The sequence below is a fragment of the Notolepis coatsorum genome (assembly GCF_963971535.1).
Source record: "Notolepis coatsorum genome assembly, chromosome: 14".
NCBI lineage: Eukaryota > Metazoa > Chordata > Actinopteri > Aulopiformes > Paralepididae > Notolepis > Notolepis coatsorum.
Genome location: NC_140178.1, coordinates 31,235,111 through 31,257,663, shown reverse-complemented (window position 1 = coordinate 31,257,663; position 22,553 = coordinate 31,235,111). Strand labels below are relative to the sequence as shown.

Genomic DNA, 22,553 nt, shown 5'->3' with positions numbered 1-22,553 from the left:
GACCCACAGATGAAAGATAAACACATGCAGTGACCAACCTCTTTGCAAAACGTTACCTTCCAGAAGTCCCTATTGCCTTGTAGAATGGGCAGGATTAGATGCAGCGCGTATAATTGCGATAACACTAGCCTTTCAGCGGTGAAGGTTTTTAAGTAAGTATTTTTAAAGAATATCCAAGCTATATAATTTACTTTAGCTACATATGCAGTGAAGTTTGTACATTCAGGTCTAACACTAGGGAATTATTATTTATCTAGTGTAGCAATAAGAAAATAATGATAGACCATCGTCATCAGTACTTAAGCATTTCTGTGTATTAACCATAGGTATCAACCTCGACTATGTTACTTGATGAATTGAAAATAGAGGACCCTTGTGTAAACAAGACCAAAGTATTTGTCTGGTCTGTATCCTCTTAGCAGTTGTTTGATTGAACACTTCATTAACAGATTGTAGAATGGGTACACTAACAGTACAGCTCTATACAAACAACTGCTAAGGGGATGCAGACCAGATAAATACTTTCGTCTTGTTTACATCAGGGTCCTCCATTTTCAATTCATCAAGACATTTATGACATACAAATATACACAGTACTGTGTAAGAAAAAGATATTATAAAAAAATATATACTGTACATCCGAAGGGGAAGAGACTACATTGGAGGAGGTTGGGTGGATGGGGGATTTTGACTTTACAGGGGCCAGTTTCTAATTGCAGTCTCCCGTAGGTGCTCCTTGAGAGTGGTTTTAAAAGTGGGTAGTGATTCACATTCCTTTACAGCTGTGTGTAGGGCGTTCCACATTGATGTAGCATAATTGCGAAACATGTTTAGTCTCTTGTTTGAGCCGAATCTGGGTTGAACTTGTTGGTTGTTGAGTAATTTCCAAAGCTCGCAGGGTTTGTTTTTGTTTTCCTCAGTTTTGTTTGTGCTGATTTGATCATGGTATTTACATAGTTTTTTAGCCTGTTTCGTTGTTGTTTGAGTTTAACCAAGTGGGCTTGGAGATCACTGTTGAAGCTTTTGGTAAGCTTTGACTGACTTTTATGAAGTTCAGAGCATTGTTTGTCTCTGGTTTTCATAGCGGTCAGTATGTCTGAATGCATCCATGTGCGATTTTTAACCCTGGTGGTTCTCAGGGGGGCCATGTTGTTTAGTATTGATGAGAATTTGGTTTTGAAGCCAAGCCATGTTTCTTCAACTAGTGTACCACTGACTGAGCTCATCTGACCAGTCCAAGCTCTCCAGTTTTTGGTTAAGTCTCACTAGATTAGGTTTTAAGGTCCCTAGTTGTGACTTTTTTGTGACAGCCTGCCTTTTGTTTTCGTTTTTTTGCGGGTACAGAATATCATAAAATGATCGCTTAGCCCGCATACTATAACTTATTTGTCTTATTGTTTGTATTGAGCCGTACTGTATTGTAACTATTCTGCAATCTGTTAATAAAGTTTTCAATCAATCAATCGATGTCTTACGTGAGTCGATCACATTAATTCCCATTGATGTGTAGAAGAATAGAGACACATAATATGCAGTGTGAAAATTATTGTTACTAATTAGTCGATTCGTCGATTATTATGATTTCCATGTTCGAATGAGATATTTTCAGAAAATCAACACCTCTGATAAGTATGAGACTGACCTGTGTCTTTCTGCATGACTGCATGTGGTAAATGCATTTTTACATTTTTGTTGATATTAGCCTAAATCAACTGATTGATTAGTTGAAGAAAAAAAACAATGTTAGTGACTTAAGTGTTAGGGGGTGGGGCGGTAATGGCTGAAAAATACCTACTAGAATCTAGTAATCCACTACACTAGTGATTGGTTATATATGCTGTGTGTATTCAAGGTTGACCAGTTCACATTTAGTCATTTCTTGGATTTGTTTGCAATCACCACAGGTTTCCAGTGGATGATCGTCGAAATCTAAAGAAATGGCTCAGCAGGATGAGGTGGAAGGACTGGACTCCCTCTCGTGTCTCTGTCCTGTGCATTGATCACTTTGAGGAGAAGTATATTGACAGAACGGGCACATGTATAACACTTAGAAAAGACGCTGTACCCACCAAGTTCGAATGCTCAAAACTCAAATGCTCAGAGAAGGTACACATCTTGTTGATTGATTGATTGAACATTTTATTAACAGATTGCAGAATGGGTACAATACAGTACGGCTCAATACGCACAATTGTTAAGGGGATGCAGACCAGAAAAATACATCCAGACCACTTACATCCGCAGCATCGTCCGGCGCCCAGCGAATACCCTGTAAAGACACACAGGAACACATTTACACCATAAATCTAGTTAACCATGCAGTACACATCTAGTTAACCATGTAGTACACATCTAGTTAACCATGCAGTACACATCTAGTTAACCATGTACATGTAGTACTCATCTAGTTAACCATGTAGTACACATCTAGTTAACCATGCAGTACACATCTAGTTAACCATGTAGTACACATCTAGTTAACCATGTAGTACTCATCTAGTTAACCATGTAGTACTCATCTAGTTAACCCTGCAGTACACCTAGTTAACTCATCTCTATCCTCCCTTGATACCAAGCAGTCCTGGGAGAAGGACATGGACATCTCTATAGATGATGAGGACCGGCAGGAAATGTGGACTGATGCTCAAAGAAAAACTGTATGTAACCGTACTAAATCTATTCAATTTATAATATTACACCGCATACATATAACTCCTGCTCTCAAAAGTGAAATGGATGCCAATGCATCCTCACTTTGCTTTAAATGCAAGATAGAGATTGGAAATTACATTCACTGTTAGTGATGCACCGATGTGAAAATTGTGGCCGATACCCGATATTAATATTGCTGTTCTGGCCGATACTGATATTTACCGATGTCGATATCTCGTTTTTTTTTTTTTTTTTTTTTTTTACTTTTGTAACTTATTTTCAGTAACTTGTTTTTTTGAAACTATTTAAGGCCAAAACATGTCAAAAGAAAAAATATATATATTTTTTTATCTGCCCATATCGGCCCTATCTTGATATCGGACCATATTATATCGGCGGCCGATATATCGTGCATCACTATTCACTGTTTTTGGTCCTCTGTGAAGCTTCAGAGCTATTGGTCTGATATTGTGGGGGAACTGTCTTATGTTTTTGGTGTTCCTGTAGAATTGGATCCCATGTGTCTTCTACTCGGTCTCCCAGATGTTCATATTGTTAATGTCAAACTAGGGATGTCCGATATTATCGGCCGATATTGGCATAAAAATGTGATATCGGAAAATATCGGTATCGGTTTTCAATATTTTTTTTTTTTTTTTTTTTACATTTATTTAACCTTTATTTACCCAGGCAAGCAAGTAAGAACTAATTATAATTTTATTTATTGTCAAAGTATGCATAATGTTGTGTTAATTACACGACAAGACATATGTAATGTTAATTACCTGAAATTATTACGTTTTTTTTGGGGGGGGGGGGGGGGGGGGGGGGACCCTGCATATATCGGTATCGGTTGATATCGGTATCGGAAATTAAGAGTTGGACAATATCGGTATATCGGTATCGTTAAAAAAGCCAATATCGAGCATCCCTAAAGAGATTGTTCAATTTGCTAACATTTGCTGCCAGAAAGAATATTATTTTATTCTGGATCAAGGATGATACTTGTTGTGAAGGGCCAGATTAAACCGAATATATATATTTATTTATATATATATATTTAATTGTATTTGTATATTCTCTAATATTCCCTGATATCCCTTGTATATTCCTTGTACAATATGCATTGAATATCCATTCTAGCCTACTGAACATCCCATAATAGTCTCCATTCTACTATTGGTCGAGACCTTGGTGCCAGGCTGCCATACCCCTCAGACCCAGTTCAAACGTACCGCTCGACATGTACGAACAAGTCCTAGTTCCGCGTAGGAATTTGGCTACCGCACCACTAATGGGACTATTTGTTCATAGTGCGTATATATACTGCGCTACTAAAGTAGGACTTTCTTTTCAGTCCAGTTTCTTACCCTCCAATAGAGTCACAGACGTAAAGCCTCCCCGCGACGCCACGTGTGGGAGTAAGGCCAAGTTCGCCTACCATCGGTATTGAGACATTGTGTATATTAATATTTGAATAGTCATATTTGGCACTATATCGTCGAGTTGGACGTAGTCTATTAAGCTAATAATAGTCTGTTAATATATAGTGCTTCGTGCGGTGAGAATACTACCGTAGTCAGTACCCCATCGTTTCGGGCAGAGAACTGGCTGCTTACCCAGGGTGGTTGACCCTATGTGAAGCTGCACCCGAGGAGCCCCAGAGCCGACGAGCGAGTGGACCTGTATACCGGATTATTCTACCGACGACAGCCCGCCTTCCCAGGCACGGATTATGCTTTGGATACTTTGATTATTCCATGGATAAAGACCCCCGACACTGCCGTGTGTTGGAACCCCCCCCCCTGGAGAGGACGCAAGGTGAGGAGACGCTCTGCAAGACGAGGTCGCTTCACGTCTCTCCCCCGTGGACCGGAGAGAGCCGGCCCACAAAGAGTCCACCTGCTTTCATCTGTGGTCCAAGGATCGCCGGCGCATTGAACGGCACTACAGTGGGTTCACCTGGGATACCCTTGGCCGGACGAGGCAGCCGGATTCTACCCCCCCCCCCCCCCCCCTCCTACTCCTGTCGGCTTACAAGCGACCGGATTAACCCCCTCTAGTGTATCTAGTATATAATCATTAAAGTATCATTGCTGTTATTCCTTAACTATTCCAGGTCGTATATTTACCACCTGCGCCTTCAGAGATTGGACATTCTCTATTGATATACCGACGAATACTCCTTGCCATAAAAGTGCATACTATTTCAATTCATAAATTTAATTAAGTGATTAAGTGTTTATTCTACACACCATCGCTGTGTAGAAAATAAAGACCTGTTTCTAATTCGTACATTTGTGTTGGATCCGTTTCATCTACGTGAGAGTGTTCATGATAATATATTTATGCCGTGTACTGGGTGGCCGAATATTAAGTACAAAGGTAGTGGTAGTAAGTATCATATCTAGTAATACAGTCAGGGAATTGTACCCCTCAGTTACAATTGGTCCTTCGAGCCGGAGGGTAATTAGTGTAATATTAATATAGTGTTATTAATATTGAAATGGCCTATGATGAACACTCCACGAAACGATCCTCCTAACCAACGCCCGCAGCGCGAACGACGGCTCCCTCAGTACTTAGAGGCTTACGCTGTCAGTCAACAACCTAGTCTTCTACTAACAGTAAACGCGGTAAAACTAGAAAGTAAAAGTATGTCTAACCCCAACGCCCAGACTACCCCGACCATAGAGGCCCCTACGGGCTCTAATGTAACTGACCAAGTTCACGGTGGGGACCAGTGGGAACCAGACATGACTTCACACCCCGCCAGTACTGAAGAAGTAGTCCCCGATGAGTCCCGGGAGGAATACAACGCTACCGAGAGAGAACTCGGCACGGAAGAAGACGGGGAGAGCACCGTGGAGATAGAGCTCCAAGGCTCCGCAAGGAGTACCCCGAGGGAAGGCTCCCCTATACAACCGCCTTCTCCCAGCGAGGCAGAGAGGACCCTACAGCAGGCCTTCCTCATCAGCCTGAACGCCGCTGCTGAACGCGACCGACTGCAGATCCAGCAGCGAAGCGAACACGAGCAGATACGTCTAGAAATAAGACGCATTCAGATGGAAGAGAATGTGGCCCGAGAACGAGCCGGTGCTCAACGGGACGCAGCGCGCGACAGACAGCAGTCGCAACTAATAGAACAGCTGATCAGACGGACAACACCCTCTCCCTCCGCCAGAGGCTCCAGGAACTCGTCTAGACACACCTCCAGGGCGGCATCCCCTAGCCGAGTAAACAACCCTGAACTTGACCAACAGACGAGGTCTATACCCCCCACAGACCACCTCCCCCCACCGGTCCAAGCGAGACCTAGCAACCGGGAAGGAGCAGCATATCCTGTGGAGAGGCTAAACCAGAGACTACAAGCACTGGATGACCTAACTGAAGACGAAGAGGAAGAGGAGGAGAACCACGCCCGAAGACGGCACAGTACTCTACCGGACCAGGAGGCCCGGTACAGCCCAGGCTATACTCCCGCGGAGCTGCGCTACAGACCCCCGACTCTATACACGGGTGAGCACGACGCACGACCCGCACCGAGGAACAGCACCTGGACAAGCGGGCCATGGTACACTGCCGGTACCAGCCCATACCAAGGAGCGGGAGGAGACTCGCCTAGGAGGCCTCTCCCCCAACGCTCGCCGATGTATCCACAATCAGCGTCATACATTGGCACGCCTATGGTACCCGACTTCACCCAAGAGAACCGGGCCCAGTATACAGAACTCCGCATGTGTCTGGAGACCATGTTGGTGGATGTATTGGATGAACGCCACAAATACGCCATCCTACTGAAGCACTTAAAGGTACCCCGCGCACATAATATAGCGCTCGCCTACGCGACTTCCACCACCCCATACACAGCAGCGCTGGTAGCATTGGACCAGAGGTATGGGCGCATATGGGATTACGTGATCCAGGAGATCCGACACATCGACCGCTTACCCCCAGCAATAGACAATCGAGCACTGGACGACCTGTCCATCAGAGTGCAGTCCCTGGTAGGGATGTTGGGAGCGCAAAGAGAGAAGGGGAGGCATGAACTTTACGCCAACTCAAATGTGGAAAGGATCCTGGAGAAGCTGCCGCCCGCTCGTCAGGAGCGCTTTAGGCGGCAGAGGGACCACAGAGACCCGAATGGCCCCGAACCGAACCTCCTCGATCTAGCAGACTTCCTGGCGAGAGAAGTCAGCAGCCTACGGCTAGATACATTCGGACGGAGCACCCCTGGCTCCAGAGAAGGAACCAGACGACTAAATGATGGAAGAAGATCGGTGACTGTGATGCACCAATCGGAGTCAGTACCGAGCAGCAGGAGCCACAGTACCCCCTCCAGAACGGAGAAGTGGAAGATAGTGTGCCCCTACTGTGAGAAAGAACACTGGCTAGCGCAATGTGACTCCTTCCCCAAGCTGAACGCGGAGGAAGCAGGTCAATGGATAAAGTCCAACAAGCGCTGTTTTCGCTGTGCGCGCTCACACATGGCAGCCGAATGCCGCTTAAAGAAAAGGTGCACCAAGTGCGATGGAGCCCATCTGGACATACTTCACGACAGTAACAGACGGCGCCCTTCACCTGCACCATCCAGCCGCAAAGCGAGCGTCATGTACATCGATCCCGCCAGCAGCAGTGGAGCCCGAGTACTCCTAAAAGTAGTGCGTGTGACACTAAGCTACCAGAATAAAGTCCTGGACACTTACGCCGTCCTCGATGACGGGTCAGAGAAGACCCTGCTGCTCGCCTCCGCTGCGGCCCAGCTAGGGCTGCGGGGAAGCGAAACCCAAATGACAATTCGGACAATAAGACGAGATTTGAAGACGATAAAGGGCGAGAATGTCTCATTCTCTATCGCAGCAAGCGGCCAGCCTGAGCGACGGTACCAGATTGCAGACGCTTTCACCAGCCAAGAAATAGGACTGTCGCGGTACACATACCCCGTCGCCAAGCTGATGGAGAAATATGCACATCTGCGCAAGTTACCGATCCCGCTCATAGACAATGCTATGCCGACCCTGTTGATAGGCTCCGACCATGCAGACCTCATTGTCCCGATAGACCGGGTTCATACCGGACCCCGAGGCTGCCCTGCAGCAGTCGAGACCCGTTTGGGATGGACTCTCCAAGGCCCGCTCGCCAAATCTCTCAACCGAAGTACAGCCACTAGATGTCTCCACTCCCGAGTCACAGAGGGAGAAACCGCACTCCTGCAACACGTAGAGCGGCTATGGACCTTGGAACAAATGCCCTTTAAGAACGGAAAGAAAGACATTCGCTCTAAAGATGACATTTACGCAATTCACCTCCTCGAGACAGGGACCAAGAGAGTCCCGGTCAACGGCGTGTTGAGATACGCCACGCCACTCCTGCGGCGAGAAGGAATGCCTACTTTCCACGCCAAGACAGACGCCACAGAACGGTACCTGCTGAACACGGAGCGGCGCTTAGCCAAGAACCCCGCCCAAGAGAGTGTATACCGCGCTGAGATTGAGAAGCTCATCACAGCGGGACACGTCACAAAGATGGACATTAAAGAGGCTGACCAGACCACTGAATCGTGGTACGTGCCCCACCACAAGGTCCATCACAACGGTAAAGACCGCATAGTATTTAACTGCAGCTACCAGATCGGATCCCAAAATCTGAATAAAGAGTTACTGCCCGGTCCCACACTCGGCCCCTCCCTACTCGGCGTTCTACTCCGCTTCCGCCAGAAGTGGGTAAAGGAGAGAGACAATTTGACAGAAGGAACAGTCGTCATGATTATTGATCAATCACTGCCCAGAGCTATGTGGCCGGCCGGCCGCGTAAGCAAAGTGATCACCGGTGCCGACGGCAAGGTCCGAGCAGCTGAAGTGCTCGTCCAGGGTCGCACTTACACCCGTCCCGTGGCAAGGCTCATAGAACTGCCTCGACTCCCAGACACAATCGATGATGACCATGACCCTACAACCCTATGACTTTGTGAAGTTGACTGACCCCTACAGCAAACCCTTATGTGTAAATAGACAACGCGATTAATCTGTCTCTGTTTAACTGATTAGGTCTGGGACCTATTCAGGGGGTGGCTGTTGTGAAGGGCCAGATTAAACCGAATATATATATTTATTTATATATATATATTTAATTGTATTTGTATATTCTCTAATATTCCCTGATATCCCTTGTATATTCCTTGTACAATATGCATTGAATATCCATTCTAGCCTACTGAACATCCCATAATAGTCTCCATTCTACTATTGGTCGAGACCTTGGTGCCAGGCTGCCATACCCCTCAGACCCAGTTCAAACGTACCGCTCGACATGTACGAACAAGTCCTAGTTCCGCGTAGGAATTTGGCTACCGCACCACTAATGGGACTATTTGTTCATAGTGCGTATATATACTGCGCTACTAAAGTAGGACTTTCTTTTCAGTCCAGTTTCTTACCCTCCAATAGAGTCACAGACGTAAAGCCTCCCCGCGACGCCACGTGTGGGAGTAAGGCCAAGTTCGCCTACCATCGGTATTGAGACATCGTGTATATTAATATTTGAATAGTCATATTTGGCACTATATCGTCGAGTTGGACGTAGTCTATTAAGCTAATAATAGTCTGTTAATATATAGTGCTTCGTGCGGTGAGAATACTACCGTAGTCAGTACCCCATCGTTTCGGGCAGAGAACTGGCTGCTTACCCAGGGTGGTTGACCCTATGTGAAGCTGCACCCGAGGAGCCCCAGAGCCGACGAGCGAGTGGACCTGTATACCGGATTATTCTACCGACGACAGCCCGCCTTCCCAGGCACGGATTATGCTTTGGATACTTTGATTATTCCATGGATAAAGACCCCCGACACTGCAGTGTGTTGGAACCCCCCCCCCTGGAGAGGACGCAAGGTGAGGAGACGCTCTGCAAGACGAGGTCGCTTCACGTCTCTCCCCCGTGGACCGGAGAGAGCCGGCCCACAAAGAGTCCACCTGCTTTCATCTGTGGTCCAAGGATCGCCGGCGCATTGAACGGCACTACAGTGGGTTCACCTGGGATACCCTTGGCCGGACGAGGCAGCCGGATTCTACCCCCCCCCCCCCTCCTACTCCTGTCGGCTTACAAGCGACCGGATTAACCCCCTCTAGTGTATCTAGTATATAATCATTAAAGTATCATTGCTGTTATTCCTTAACTATTCCAGGTCGTATATTTACCACCTGCGCCTTCAGAGATTGGACATTCTCTATTGATATACCGACGAATACTCCTTGCCATAAAAGTGCATACTATTTCAATTCATAAATGTAATTAAGTGATTAAGTGTTTATTCTACACACCATCGCTGTGTAGAAAATAAAGACCTGTTTCTAATTCGTACATTTGTGTTGGATCCGTTTCATCTACGTGAGAGTGTTCATGATAATATATTTATGCCGTGTACTGGGTGGCCGAATATTAAGTACAAAGGTAGTGGTAGTAAGTATCATATCTAGTAATACAGTCAGGGAATTGTACCCCTCAGTTACAATACTCCCATCAAAGAGATTGTGGCATAATACTATTATGGACTGTATCCCTTGTGAATACATCACATGCATGTTGCATTCCAAGTTGGACAATTTCTATGAGATCTGGGACCCATATTTATCTCATATTGGACCTGCGTTGTCCGCCACTGTACTTGGTGGGTTTCCAGTTTCCACACTACTCATAGCCTCCTTGTAGGCCACTACTTCCTTGTTCTGTCGGTGCTGTATGTCGCTGCAGAGGGTGTTTTAGTCTATTTTAGTCAACATGATGCTGTCATTGGATATATATATATGTATATATAAAAAAACAAACATATTTGTAAAAAAAATAATAACATGTATCCTAAGAGTAGCATTTGAAAATAAAGAACAAGCTTTAAAAAGACAATAGTTAGAAAGTCAGAAAGGTGGTAATGTTTCTTTCTTTAAGAAATTGGCAGTGACATATTCTGTACATTCCTTTTAACTCTTTCAGTGCCAGCAGGGGGCGCACGATTTAGTGCTTGAATGCCCACCATCCACTTCAATGTTAGCGTTAATATCGCCTAATCTATGTTTTAAATTATGGCTATGTGTCTAATCTGCCCGTAGCTTATCAATGACTCATTTTCCAGTCAACATTGTCGAAGCGGATTGTTTTTTTATCGGTTCATTTCCGTTTTATAGCATCTTGAAAAGCCCTCGTTTTCAAGGAAAATAAAAATATTCCATAATAAACGGAATATTCTAGAATACACAAACATTCACATTTTTCGGCCTATTTATGAATCGTTTTCAAATAAACGCTAGATTATCGATAGTATATGTGTACGTATACACGCTATATAGGCGATCTGATATCTGATCTGATATATTTCATGATCGCTCGCACAGCCAAACAGCCACATCACACATAGGGGAAAAGCTTATATCTCCGTGAAAACAGGTCTGATTATCCTAAGATTGGTAAAATAGATTCCTTACCTGAGATCAGATGTTATCCAAAAAGATTATTCCAATTCCTGATCGCCATTCCAAAAATCGATCGCTTTTATTGATCCAACGCTACATACTGTAAACACATATTACACTCTGTTCTGATGGTCCACAATGACTGGGATCATCTCTGGTTACATGCGTGAGAAGTAAAATGTGGATTCCGGATTTTTCTTTTCTCATCCATTTTCATTGAGTCCATTCCAAAAGGGTGCATTACCATCTGGGAGACGATAGGGGGCGCTTTTTTCACATTTGAGCTCCTGATGGGGCTGGTTTCCCAACGGTAGACTCGGTTGATGAAATATGAATTCAGATCGCTAATAAAAAAATATTCACGCTAATTGTCGTGGTGGGCATTCAGGGGGCGGGCTGATAACATGTGTTATGTCGTTTTGGGCATTCAAAGTGTTAAAGGGGAATGAATGTCACCAATTTTAAGAATTCACATAATGTTCTTCCTGTACCCCAGCAGGACAGGTCAGTCAGTATTTGTGAACACGCACCACCACTCTCCTGAAGTTAGAAATCGGAGAGAGCCTCCCAATCGGTGATGTCACTGGAATGTAAAATATGGGGCTACTCCATAGACAGTGAATGGGGCTCTAACTTTAAGAGGCCATAAATTGTTTTTGTGAGCTCTTGCACCCAATTGAGGTTTATACTCTAGCTTTGGTAGACTATTTATATGAGATCACACAAATTGAGAAATATGCTAAACAAAAAAATGCAGCATGGTGTAGGCTACTTCCATATTGTTCTACTGTGGAGCATCCTTGGTGCAGCTGATGTAACCAGCATTTATTTATTTTTCACTTTCGGATTTTAGTGGGCCATCCCCCCCCCAGGTAGCAGCTACCAGGTAACCAAATCCAATGATCCAATGCATGCTGTTATTGTACTGTTATTATTCCTGACTCATCCCTGTAGTTAGATGTGATAACTTATCTTGTGCTCTCCTCCTCCCATTATTACAATCCTGTTTTCCATTTGAATGAAACGCTGTTTATTCTCTTCAGTGTGGGGGAAAGAACATGGGTAGAAGCAGGATATTGGGACACTTTATTTATTCAATGTGTTTTTCAGTTCAGCGTCAATTTATGGAACCTTTTAGTGATTTGCAGAAAATACTTCTCTTTCTTTCATTCAGCTATAATGGTAGATTTCCTCCTTGGTGTGTGTGTGTGTGCGTGTGCGCATAGATGCGGTGCTGTGTGTGCACTACATCCATACCCCATTTTTGCATTTAGCATTTAATTTTTTGGGGGCATTTTTGGACCTCATTGCCATTAGGTTGTACCTTAGTTTGTATATTTTGTATACTGTTTGGACTTTATTATTTTAACTTTTTTTTACTGTATGAAGCACATTCTCAGGGGGCTCATACAGAATCAAGCATTTCACTGTAATTTGCATGTACTTTATACATGACAGATGAAACAAAACTTGAACTTGAACTGGTCACTAGTATGGTCAGCTATAACGACACTAAGTTGAAACCATTTAAATGAATTGAGCAGACAGCTGATACCTGTATTTACTCACCTTTATTCTGAATGAAGGCATCTACTTCGGAGACGAGTCCAGCACAGTCTGCACCAGCACAGTCTGCACCAGCACAGGCTGCACCAGCACAGTCTGCACCAGCACAGTCTGCACCAGCACAGGCTGCACCAGCACAGGCTGCACCACCAAGCCCACCTGTTACCCAAGGCCCAAGCCTGAGGGACTTGCAGTTTTCTGAGTGAGTAAATTCTCGGGACTCCTTCATTCAGCCAACTGTCTGTGTCCCATGATCATCAGCAAGTAAACGGCCATTTCTGTTTACATTTTGAATGGATTTTAATTGAAAGTGAATGGACCTTTTTCTTCCCCCACTTGAACAGATTTCAAAGGGCATTTATTTTATTTTAGTATTTTTCTTGTAATTAAAATAGAACCCTTGTTTCTGATATAATACAACCTATAAAAGGAACATGCTTTCATATGTGTGCAAATTGGGACACTCCGTTGAGCCTATATGATAAGCTAAGAGACTGACCGCATACACCCTTGTTTTTAGGGGTATGTTTTGCACCCTGAATCCCAATTTCTGGGTGAGTTTTGTGGACTTCCAGGGGGATACCAGTATTTGTCCTGATTCCTTGTTAATTTCCTACATAAATCCTAAAAGAGGGGGGGAGACACACACATCATGGTACGTTGTCCTTCCAAGTGGTTAAGGTATTGTTTTCTTTTGGTTTTCTGGATCAGTCAACCAAGGAAGTTCATCAGATGGACCATCATAACGGAAGAAGAGTTAGCGAGGATAGAATCCTTTCCATCTTTTTTCCATGGTGACTACTGTAAACCGCTGGTAAGTACAGATGCATGCTGAGAGGATAAATATAGAACACATTTTGTCTGATTGTTGCCCCACGTTTATAGACCGCTTTCCAGTGTCGATGGTGTAAATGTGTTCCTGTGTGTCTTTACAGGGTATTCGCTGGGCGCCGGACGATGCTGCGGATGAAAGTGGTGTGGATGTAAGTCGTCGACGTGTTCATAAAGTACAACAGCACGGTTACCATCCTTACATTTTCAAGTTACATTTAGCTGTGACCAGCAGCTCTATAGCTCGCTCTGTTGATTGGTTGGTTGCTTGGTCCAGAAAAGTGTTGCCACCCTCACATCATTCACCCTAGGAGGCTGACGTGTGTGTGTGTGTGTGTGTGTGTGTGTGTGTGTGTGTGTGTGTGTGTGTGTGTGTGTGTGTGTGTGTGTGTGTGTGTGTGTGTGTGTGTGTGTGTGTGTGTGTGTGTGTGTGTGTGTGTGTGTGTGTGTGTGTGTGTGTGTGTGTGTGTGTGTGTGTGTGTGTGTGTGTGTGTGTGTGTGTGTGTGTGTGTGTGTGTGCACAGCTAGTAGGGATTCGTGTTTGTTTAAATGCTATTCTGTAATTTTCACAGGTGGACATGTTGGAAAGAATGCCACTTGAAGAACCTGAGAGAACGATACTGGTAGGCCTGATGTTTGGCAGAAGCAGAGTTAGCCTTTCACTTGATCTTTCTCTGCAAGATGACTCTCAAAATTCCATGGCATTCAGGAGTTCAGGCTGGAAGGAATCGGTGTCATCACATTTTCACCCACAAGCTGAACAAAAATCGGATGCCAACTTCAGTTTCATTTTCATTTGATCTATTGTATTCTTGTATTCCATTGTATTTTGTTCTTATCTAATCATATTGTATCTTTGTTTAGTCTTAGTTTGGGTGTAGGTTTTCTTTTTTTTATTATTATTGTTTTGTCCATCACATACTTATAAAATAAGTTTCTTTATTTGTATTAGTTAAACATTTCAGAACTAAGTGTATTATGTTTTAGCAGGTGAGCGAGGCGTGGGAGTGGCTTGGTTTGGACGTCAGGGGACCCTTGCCAGAAACTAAGAATGGGCACAAGTTCATTTTGACTGTGACGGACTACTACTCAAAGTGGGTGGAGGCCCTGCCTATGAAGTCGCACCTCGCGTCACAAGTCGCTAAGCTCATCTTGGACATCACCTCGCACTTCGGCTTCCCTTTTAGGATCCTCTCTCGACTGCCTCAAAATATAATCAAAGAGGTGAGCACATGGCAAATGTAATCACTTTTTCTGCTCACAAGTAGAGTGCACGTTATCTGCAATAATGTTATTGTATTTAGGGATGCACCAATATCGCTTTTTCACTGCCGATACTGATTAGGAGTCCTAAACTTTCACCATCGGCCAATACCAAGTACCAATCCGATCCTTTACTATTTATGAACAGTATACTGTAGACCTGGACTGTCATTTTGGGGGTCATTGGACAAAAGATGATTGAGATATAATAAATCTTTCCCCATTAGAGAGCTAAGGTGTAAAAAATGCAGCAAATCAAGTCACTTCGCTGTTATTTCCGGCATGTTGGTATCGAATTTTAGTATCGAGGAACATTCTCTGATACCAATATTCTCTTTTATTGGTATCTGTGCATCCCTAATTGTATTGGCTTCAGAGTGGCAAATATCCCACACACCAATATTCTGTACATTTATATTCCTATGTTAGATCAACGAATGGTTGAAAAACAGACTGCTCACCAACCTCAACATTGTGGTCTATCATCAGCAGACTGGCACGCTGGATCTCGTCACACAGCGCTTGATTGACAGGTCTTTTATATTACCACATTGTAAAATAAGGTGATGGTTGAGGTTCTAAAGCCTAAATCATTTAAATGTGTTATCTTCTTTTCCTGATCCTCCAATCGCAGTTTTTTGGAGGATTGAGAGATGAGGGCGGAGTTTTTTAGATCAATTTGTCTCACTGCCTCCCGACAGCATGGTGAGTGATCTGGTGGAGCAGCATGCGGCCGACTGGAACGTCTACCTTCCAGCTCAGGTGTTCAGTCTGTGCTTCAAGAAGCACTCGCAGACTAAGGAGAGGCCTTTCTCCATGCTGTGCTGTAAGGGAATGCTGCCCGTCATGACCACCAGAGGACATCAGGTGCCGACATACCTGTAATATAGACTCAAGCCTTGAATATCAGAATAAAAAAAATGTGTCATTATCTAAAATTACCTTTTTTGTGTCGTTTGTTTTAGTATTCCAATACCCTGATCCAGGAAAGCACATTTGTACTCTAGATGTTTGGGTGAGTTGAGTGTATGATCTTGAGTGATTCCTATTCTTGTGTCCTTTAAATCATTTGTATTATTATTTATGTTTTTTAATATTAATTAATTCTACCTCTATTTCACCAGGCGGGACAATTGAGTACCTCAGACGAAGAATCATGTAAGTCCATTTTAAGTTTTCAGAGGAACAATGTTTTTCAAACTTTATTATCTAAAGATCGTAAGTTAGTGTTGTGTTCACTCCTAGTTAAAGACCGTAGACGTTGAGTTGTTTCTGGTGATATATCACATTCACACTCAAAGTGATTTAGATTAACTTCACAACTGCAAATACATTGGCTGTCCGAATTATTTTTATTAACCGACTTATATGGTTCTTAGGTGCAAGGGTTCAATTAAGAACATTCAGAACAGATTCCGATTCACAATGATGGCCTGACGTTGATGACAAAATGCATTTATTATTATTTTCTTTTTATATATATATATTTGTGGGACAATGATGACCAAAATGCAGACAATGTTATCTGAATACATTGTGTTCAAGTTCAAGGTCAGATTTATTTATATAGCTCATTTAAATACAACCGAGGTGGACCAAAGTGCTGCACAATACAAAGTAATATCAATGCGTTATAGGGGTGTGTAACGATGCGACCTCACAACGATTACATTCGATTACGATTCTTCAGGCAACGATTCAATGCATCATGAAATCTCTTCATTTGACCACGATTCGATTAATTTTCTATCAGTTAATTCCCCCAAAAGAATTTGAATACACAAATGTGGCTGGGGGAACTGATTCACTCAGCATGAATGGACTATAGGTCAATAAAAACAATACACAAAAAAACTTAAAAAGATTATCAACTCTAACATTTTCAAATCGATGCAGTTGAATCGTCACATTAGGATCGATGCATCGTTACACCCCTATGCAATACTAATAAAAATACAACACAAGATACACAATTTACACAAACATAAATAGTACTGCAAACAGTACTACACATATACCGTAATTCCTCTAATAGTGACCCGGGCTTGTATTTGCTTAAACTGTAGCGGGTACCGGGCTTTTATTAGGAGGAGGCATGTATAAGAGAGAGGCCTATATTTCTAATTTTCAAACGGATCATAATGAATAAAATAAATCAACATTTTGTGTCAGTTTGAACCCAGTAAAATGTACTGGGTTCATTTATTGAAACCAAGTACTGTATGAAATAGTAAACAGTGCAATTACAGGTGGTCACTGGTCATTTCAACGTTTTCAAAGTGAAATCAAGTTACTTTACCTTAGCAGCTCAGTATGCAGCTCAGTATATTAGTAACCCGGCTTGTATTAGGAGGTCGGCTTATAATTGCTTAGCTCAAGAGCGCACCCGGCCATTAATAGAGACCCGGTTTGTAATTGAATACCGGTCACTATTAGAGGAATTACAGTAACAATACAAATATAAAATAAAAAGTAGGAGCATGGATGTAAGTGGAGCCAGTGAGAAGAGGTGACTCTTTAACAAAGACTTAAAGATTGCTACGATTGGGGCAGATCTAATGTAAACACGTTGTGTTGCTACAGGTGTGGATATACAGTGGACCTGGCTGTGGAATGAAGCACAAGGAAAAGATCCCAACATTAAAATACTTTGTGTTTTTTCTTTTTTTACGAGCAGTGACCTTCCTGGACATGCGTTTTTCCACTCCCAGGGAGTTATTGAACTTGCTGACAGTGTCGGCCTTAATCTTTTTATTTAATTTTTTCCTCCTCACACAACTGTCATTGTAAACATTTATGTAGGTCGTTTTTGAATTGTACAATTCAATAAAGATTTTAAAACTCTATTTTGCTATTTAGAACAATTTTCTGTAAAACGACATGAAACTGCTCACAACAAGTACTGCGGATTATCATGGTGGAATTCTGAAAAGATTTTTGGTCGTTTTGAACACCACAAACCAAGTGCCATTCAGTTCCATTGTAGAGTAGTGCCGGCAGATATCACATAAACTATCTGGATGGATAGATACTTTAGATAGCGTTCCGCGTAAAGGGGGAAAACTATTTATTTTGGGTGAACTGCCCCTTAACACATTGGTTGCCAACAACGAGATTTCTCGTTATTGGCCGCCATGCGTTGGTTGCCAATAACTAGATTTCTCGTTATTTAATCGTTATTTCTTTTATTAGCGATATCCATTCATTTTTCATCCGTCCAGCCTGACATTATCATTGGGAATGGCTATGAGCTCGAAAAGGGCAAATACCGCCCCCTATCATCTCCCGGATGGTAATGCACATCATTGGATTGGATTGAGTGGTCCAGGGTTTTCCCATCTCTGGCAAGCAGTGTTGTGTTACCAGATTCACTGGTGAGGCTGGGAGCAGCTTGGATTATGCGTTTCGGACTATAACGTTGGATCAATAAACGCAATCAATATTTGGAATGGTGATCAGGAATTGGATTCATCTTTTTGCAGAACATCTGATCTGAGGTAAGGAATCTATGTTACCAATTTTGGGTTAATCAGAGTTGTTTTTCACAGATTTCACAACGTGTGTGTGTGGCGTTAGGCGCTGAGCGCAGCACGAATAAATGATTTTTCAGCCCGCTTTTGTATCGTGCATAAGAACACAAATACTCTCGATAATCTAGCGTTTATTTGAAAACGATTCATAAATCAGCCGGAAAATGACAACGTGTTTTGTGTATACCAGTAAATGGCTATTTTCACGGAATTTCTCTGAAATTACTAGAACTCTCCGAAACTATACTCGTATTCAAAACGGTATAAAATGGAAATGTACTGATGAAAAAACAATCCGTTTCGTACATGTTGACTGCAAGCAAGTCATTGATAAGCGACGGGGGTATTAGACACATAGCCATAATTTAAGATATAGTTTATGCGTTCGCAAATGTGCTTGTCCTCCCATTGATTAACGTGGTGGCATCCAAGCGATAAATCGTCATATCCGGCTGGCAACCAATGTGTTAACGGGTGAACTGCCACTTAACGGGTGAACTGCCCCTTAACACATCCTGCGCCAAGAACGAGTTACGCCGGTTTTGCCCGCCATGCGTTGAACACCAAGAATGACTTACGCCGTTTTTGGGATCAATATTTCATTTTTTCGCCATGGCATTCATAATTCATCCAGCCAATCTCCGGACTGCAGTGGGACCCTGTATGAGATTGCAACGCCTCAATACCGCCGCCTGGTGGATGGTCGGGCGAGTTACACTCTCGCCAAAACCGGAAGTGCCGATCGGTGCGTCGAGGAAATCCCTCCGGCAGTGATATCTTGTTAAATGGCTCCAGACAAACACTATAGTGCATTTGGATCGCTTTCTAAACTTAATAATCTATATGATTTCTGCGTTTATTGCGCCATACAAACCGGAAATGGATCTAGGTCGGAGATCGGCGTCAAATAATTGGGATATTTTTCCTCCAGTCTCATTGGCGAACGGTAAGAGGACAATAACGTTATTTTCAGCCCGATTGTTTATTCATTTCACTGCAAACCATCTGATCAATATATCAATCCATACTAAATAAAGTCGTTACTGACGATCAAGGAATTATAAACGACCCCCCCCCCCCCTTTCCTTCACGCATGATGAAGCATAATGTATACCGATCATATACATTTGAATTTTTTAATATAGCGTGTATAGGAAAGAAACGCCAATCGATAATCTATCATATGCTTCAGGGCCTATAACTACTGTTTTTTGTTTTTGGAATTACAGCAGAAAAGATTAAAAACATACTTATATTCTCGACGCTATTTTTTTTTTTAACTTACATTTTTATTAACACTTTCCCCGCCAATCACGTTGTACGACGTGTTTCAAGTTCATGCAAATTCTGCCAATCCACGGCGTACGACGTTATTGTGATCATATTTAATATTTTCGCCATGGTATTCATATTTCACTCACAGAGCCTTGTCTGATGCAGTGGGACTCGGCACAACTCTGCAACGCTTCAATACTGCCCCCTGGTGGATGATCGGCGAGTTGCCAAACCGGAAATGGCCGGTTGGATATCGGTGCGTCTCCTAAATACGTCCGGCCACTCGCATATCGTCGCGGGACTCTAGCCACACACCGTGGATATGGATCGCTGCCATAACTCAATAATCGACATGATTTGGGCGTGTATTAGTATTATACAAACCGGAAATGGATCGACTCGATCCCCATCAAATAACTGGGATCTTTTTGCTCCAGTCTCATCGCCCAACGGTAAGACTATCATTACACATGGGCAAAACAGAGTCCATTCTCTTCGGTTCAAATAACAAACTCAGCAAGACCGACGGCTTCTCAGTTACAGTGGGTGACAATATTGTCACAAGGAAAGACGAAATTACCTACCTGGGTTCCATCCTAGAGGCAAATCTTTCCTGTGACAAAATGGCATCCAATGTAATAAAAAAAGTCAACCAACGAACTAGATTCTTGTACCGGATCTCCTCTCTGGTAAACAAGAATACCCTGAAGACTCTGGCAGGAGCACTCATTCAAGGGTACTATGACTATGCGTGCACCTCATGGTACCAAAGCACCTCAAAGGCGCTTAAAACAAAATTACAAACATCACAAAACAAACTGGTCAGACTACTACTTGACCTGAACCCCAGAACCCACCTCACCCCTGCCCACTTTGACAACCTAGGATGGCTTAGAGTAGACGACAGAGTACAGCAACTTGCAATGGGCCTGGTCTACAAGATACACTATACGACCGGGGTGCCCATGTACATGTCAAAATACTTCCCAAAGGTCAGTGAATACCACAACCACTACACCAGAGGAAGCTCAACAAATCATGTTAAACCCAGATTCGGCTCAAACAAGGGACTAAACACGTTTCGCAATTATGCCACAACAATGTGGAACGCCCTACCCAAAGCTGTAAAGGAATGTGAATCCCTGCCCACATTCAAAACCGCTCTTAAAGAGCACCTACGGGAGGCTGCAATTCGAAACTGGCCACCGTAAATGCCCAAAACCCCCACCACCTCCTAATAGACAGTCTCCTCCCCACCGCATGTATATATTCCCTCCCTGCCGTATGTATATTTCCCTCCCACCCACCCACCCCCTCCTAATGGACAGTTCCCTCCCCATCATATGTATATACTCTGTCAGGATCTAGGGGTAACGGTACTGTATATTTGAATACCGCTTATGTCACAAATGTATCAGTACTAAATACCTATATGTCCCTATGCCATAAATGTCATGTATGTTGTGTATGTCATAAATGTCTATATGAATTGAAAATGGGGGACCCTGATGGAAACAAGACAAACGTCTTTCTCAGGTCTGCATCCCCTTAACAATTGTATGTATTGAGCCGTACTGTATTGTACCCATTCTGCAATCTGTTAAATAAAGTTTTCATTCATTCATTCATTCAAGAGGAGGCTGCCGTGACTTTCAGCGTGAGTGTTTATTATTATCCATGCAAACTGCTCTGATCTATATATCACCCATACCACATAAAGCATTCAATGACGATCACGGAATTATAAACGACCCCCCCCCCCTCCGTTCACCCGCGCATGATCAGTCATAACGTTTAGGACTATGTACAGTTGAAATTTTTAATATAGCATACATTAGGAGGGGGTGGGTGGGTGGGAGAGAAATATACATACGGTGGGGAGGGAATATATACATGCGGTGGGGAGGAGACTGTCTATTAGGAGGTGGTGGGGGTTTTGGGCATTTACGGTGGCCAGTTTCGAATTGCAGCCTCCCGTAGGTGCTCTTTAAGAGCGGTTTTGAATGTGGGCAGGGATTCACATTCCTTTACAGCTTTGGGTAGGGCGTTTCACATTGTTGTGGCATAATTGCGAAACGTGTTTAGTCCCTTGTTTGAGCCGAATCTGGGTTTAACATGATTTGTTGAGCTTCCTCTGGTGTAGTGGTTGTGGTATTCACTGACCTTTGGGAAGTATTTTGACATGTACATGGGCACCCCGGTCGTATAGTGTATCTTGTAGACCAGGCCCATTGCAAGTTGCTGTACTCTGTCGTCTACTCTAAGCCATCCTAGGTTGTCAAAGTGGGCAGGGGTGAGGTGGGTGGGTTCTGGGGTTCAGGTCAAGTAGTAGTCTGACCAGTTTGTTTTGTGATGTTTGTAATTTTGTTTTAAGCGCCTTTGAGGTGCTTTGGTACCATGAGGTGCATGCATAGTCATAGTACCCTTGACTCATCATAGCTTTTTGCTTACTGATGGGGTCCCATGTTGTGCAGTAGGTGCCCTTTTTTATTTTCGCCCCTGCCCTTCAAACAGCCTGAGTCCGCCACTGCTTTTCAGTGAATTTCTTTTACAGTTATTACAAGATTGTGTATTCACTTTGGCGAGAGAGAAATGGTTTGTTTAGAGTGGCTCACTGCTGCCATCTAGTGGTCAGGAAATAATTATTAGCAGCAGTGAAAGTACACGTTCAATATGTCCAAAACGAAGAGACATTCTTGGATGCTTCAATTGGCTGACTCAAGTGTAAGGTTGGATATTGTTTTTATTTTAGTTTAGCAAAGGTATCCTATAAATGTCCCTAAAATGGAAACTCGAATAAAGCATCCTGCAAATACTGTAAGTAACCCTACAGTATTTGAATTAAATAACTTAAGGGGATGTACTGTAGACCAGAGAAAGAATTTCGACTTGTTTACATCAGGGTCTCCCATTTTCAATTCATAATGCACCTATTACAGTTCCACGAGTGCATTATCAAATTAATGTGTATTTTAAT

The 22,553-nt window shown here is 43.2% G+C and overlaps 1 protein-coding gene across 6 annotated transcripts; it reads left to right on the top strand.

Annotated features, from left to right (window-relative positions):
* The first annotated feature begins 13 nt into the window (after nucleotides 1-13).
* Nucleotides 14-17,611, top strand: LOC311239989 (uncharacterized protein). Of its 6 annotated transcripts, none has more exons than XM_084328465.1 (14): nucleotides 14-152; nucleotides 1,905-2,106; nucleotides 2,580-2,657; nucleotides 11,965-11,997; nucleotides 12,698-12,879; nucleotides 13,389-13,491; nucleotides 13,613-13,660; nucleotides 14,081-14,131; nucleotides 14,496-14,732; nucleotides 15,201-15,304; nucleotides 15,473-15,638; nucleotides 15,737-15,786; nucleotides 15,896-15,929; nucleotides 17,355-17,611. In XM_084328465.1, the coding sequence occupies exons 1-12, from the start codon at nucleotides 85-87 to the stop codon at nucleotides 15,776-15,778; spliced, it is 1,314 nt and encodes a 437-aa protein (XP_084184591.1). In that variant the 5' UTR covers nucleotides 14-84; the 3' UTR covers nucleotides 15,779-15,786; nucleotides 15,896-15,929; nucleotides 17,355-17,611. The 6 variants fall into 6 exon arrangements, with proteins under 6 accessions (XP_084184591.1, XP_084184592.1, XP_084184590.1 ...); XM_084328466.1 differs by having other exon boundaries at nucleotides 2,577-2,657; nucleotides 14,499-14,732; XM_084328464.1 differs by having other exon boundaries at nucleotides 2,577-2,657.
* The last annotated feature ends 4,942 nt before the right edge of the window (nucleotides 17,612-22,553 follow it).

Bases quoted from the DNA above. Each gene is read 5' to 3' on its own strand.
- LOC311239989 (XM_084328464.1), top strand. From the start codon at position 85: ATGGGCAGGATTAGATGCAGCGCGTATAATTGCGATAACACTAGCCTT. The intron at 11,998-12,697 runs GTAACCAAATCC...TTCTGAATGAAG, and splicing joins CCCCAGGTAGCAGCTACCAG to GCATCTACTTCGGAGACGAG. The intron at 13,661-14,080 runs GTAAGTCGTCGA...TAATTTTCACAG, and splicing joins CGGATGAAAGTGGTGTGGAT to GTGGACATGTTGGAAAGAAT.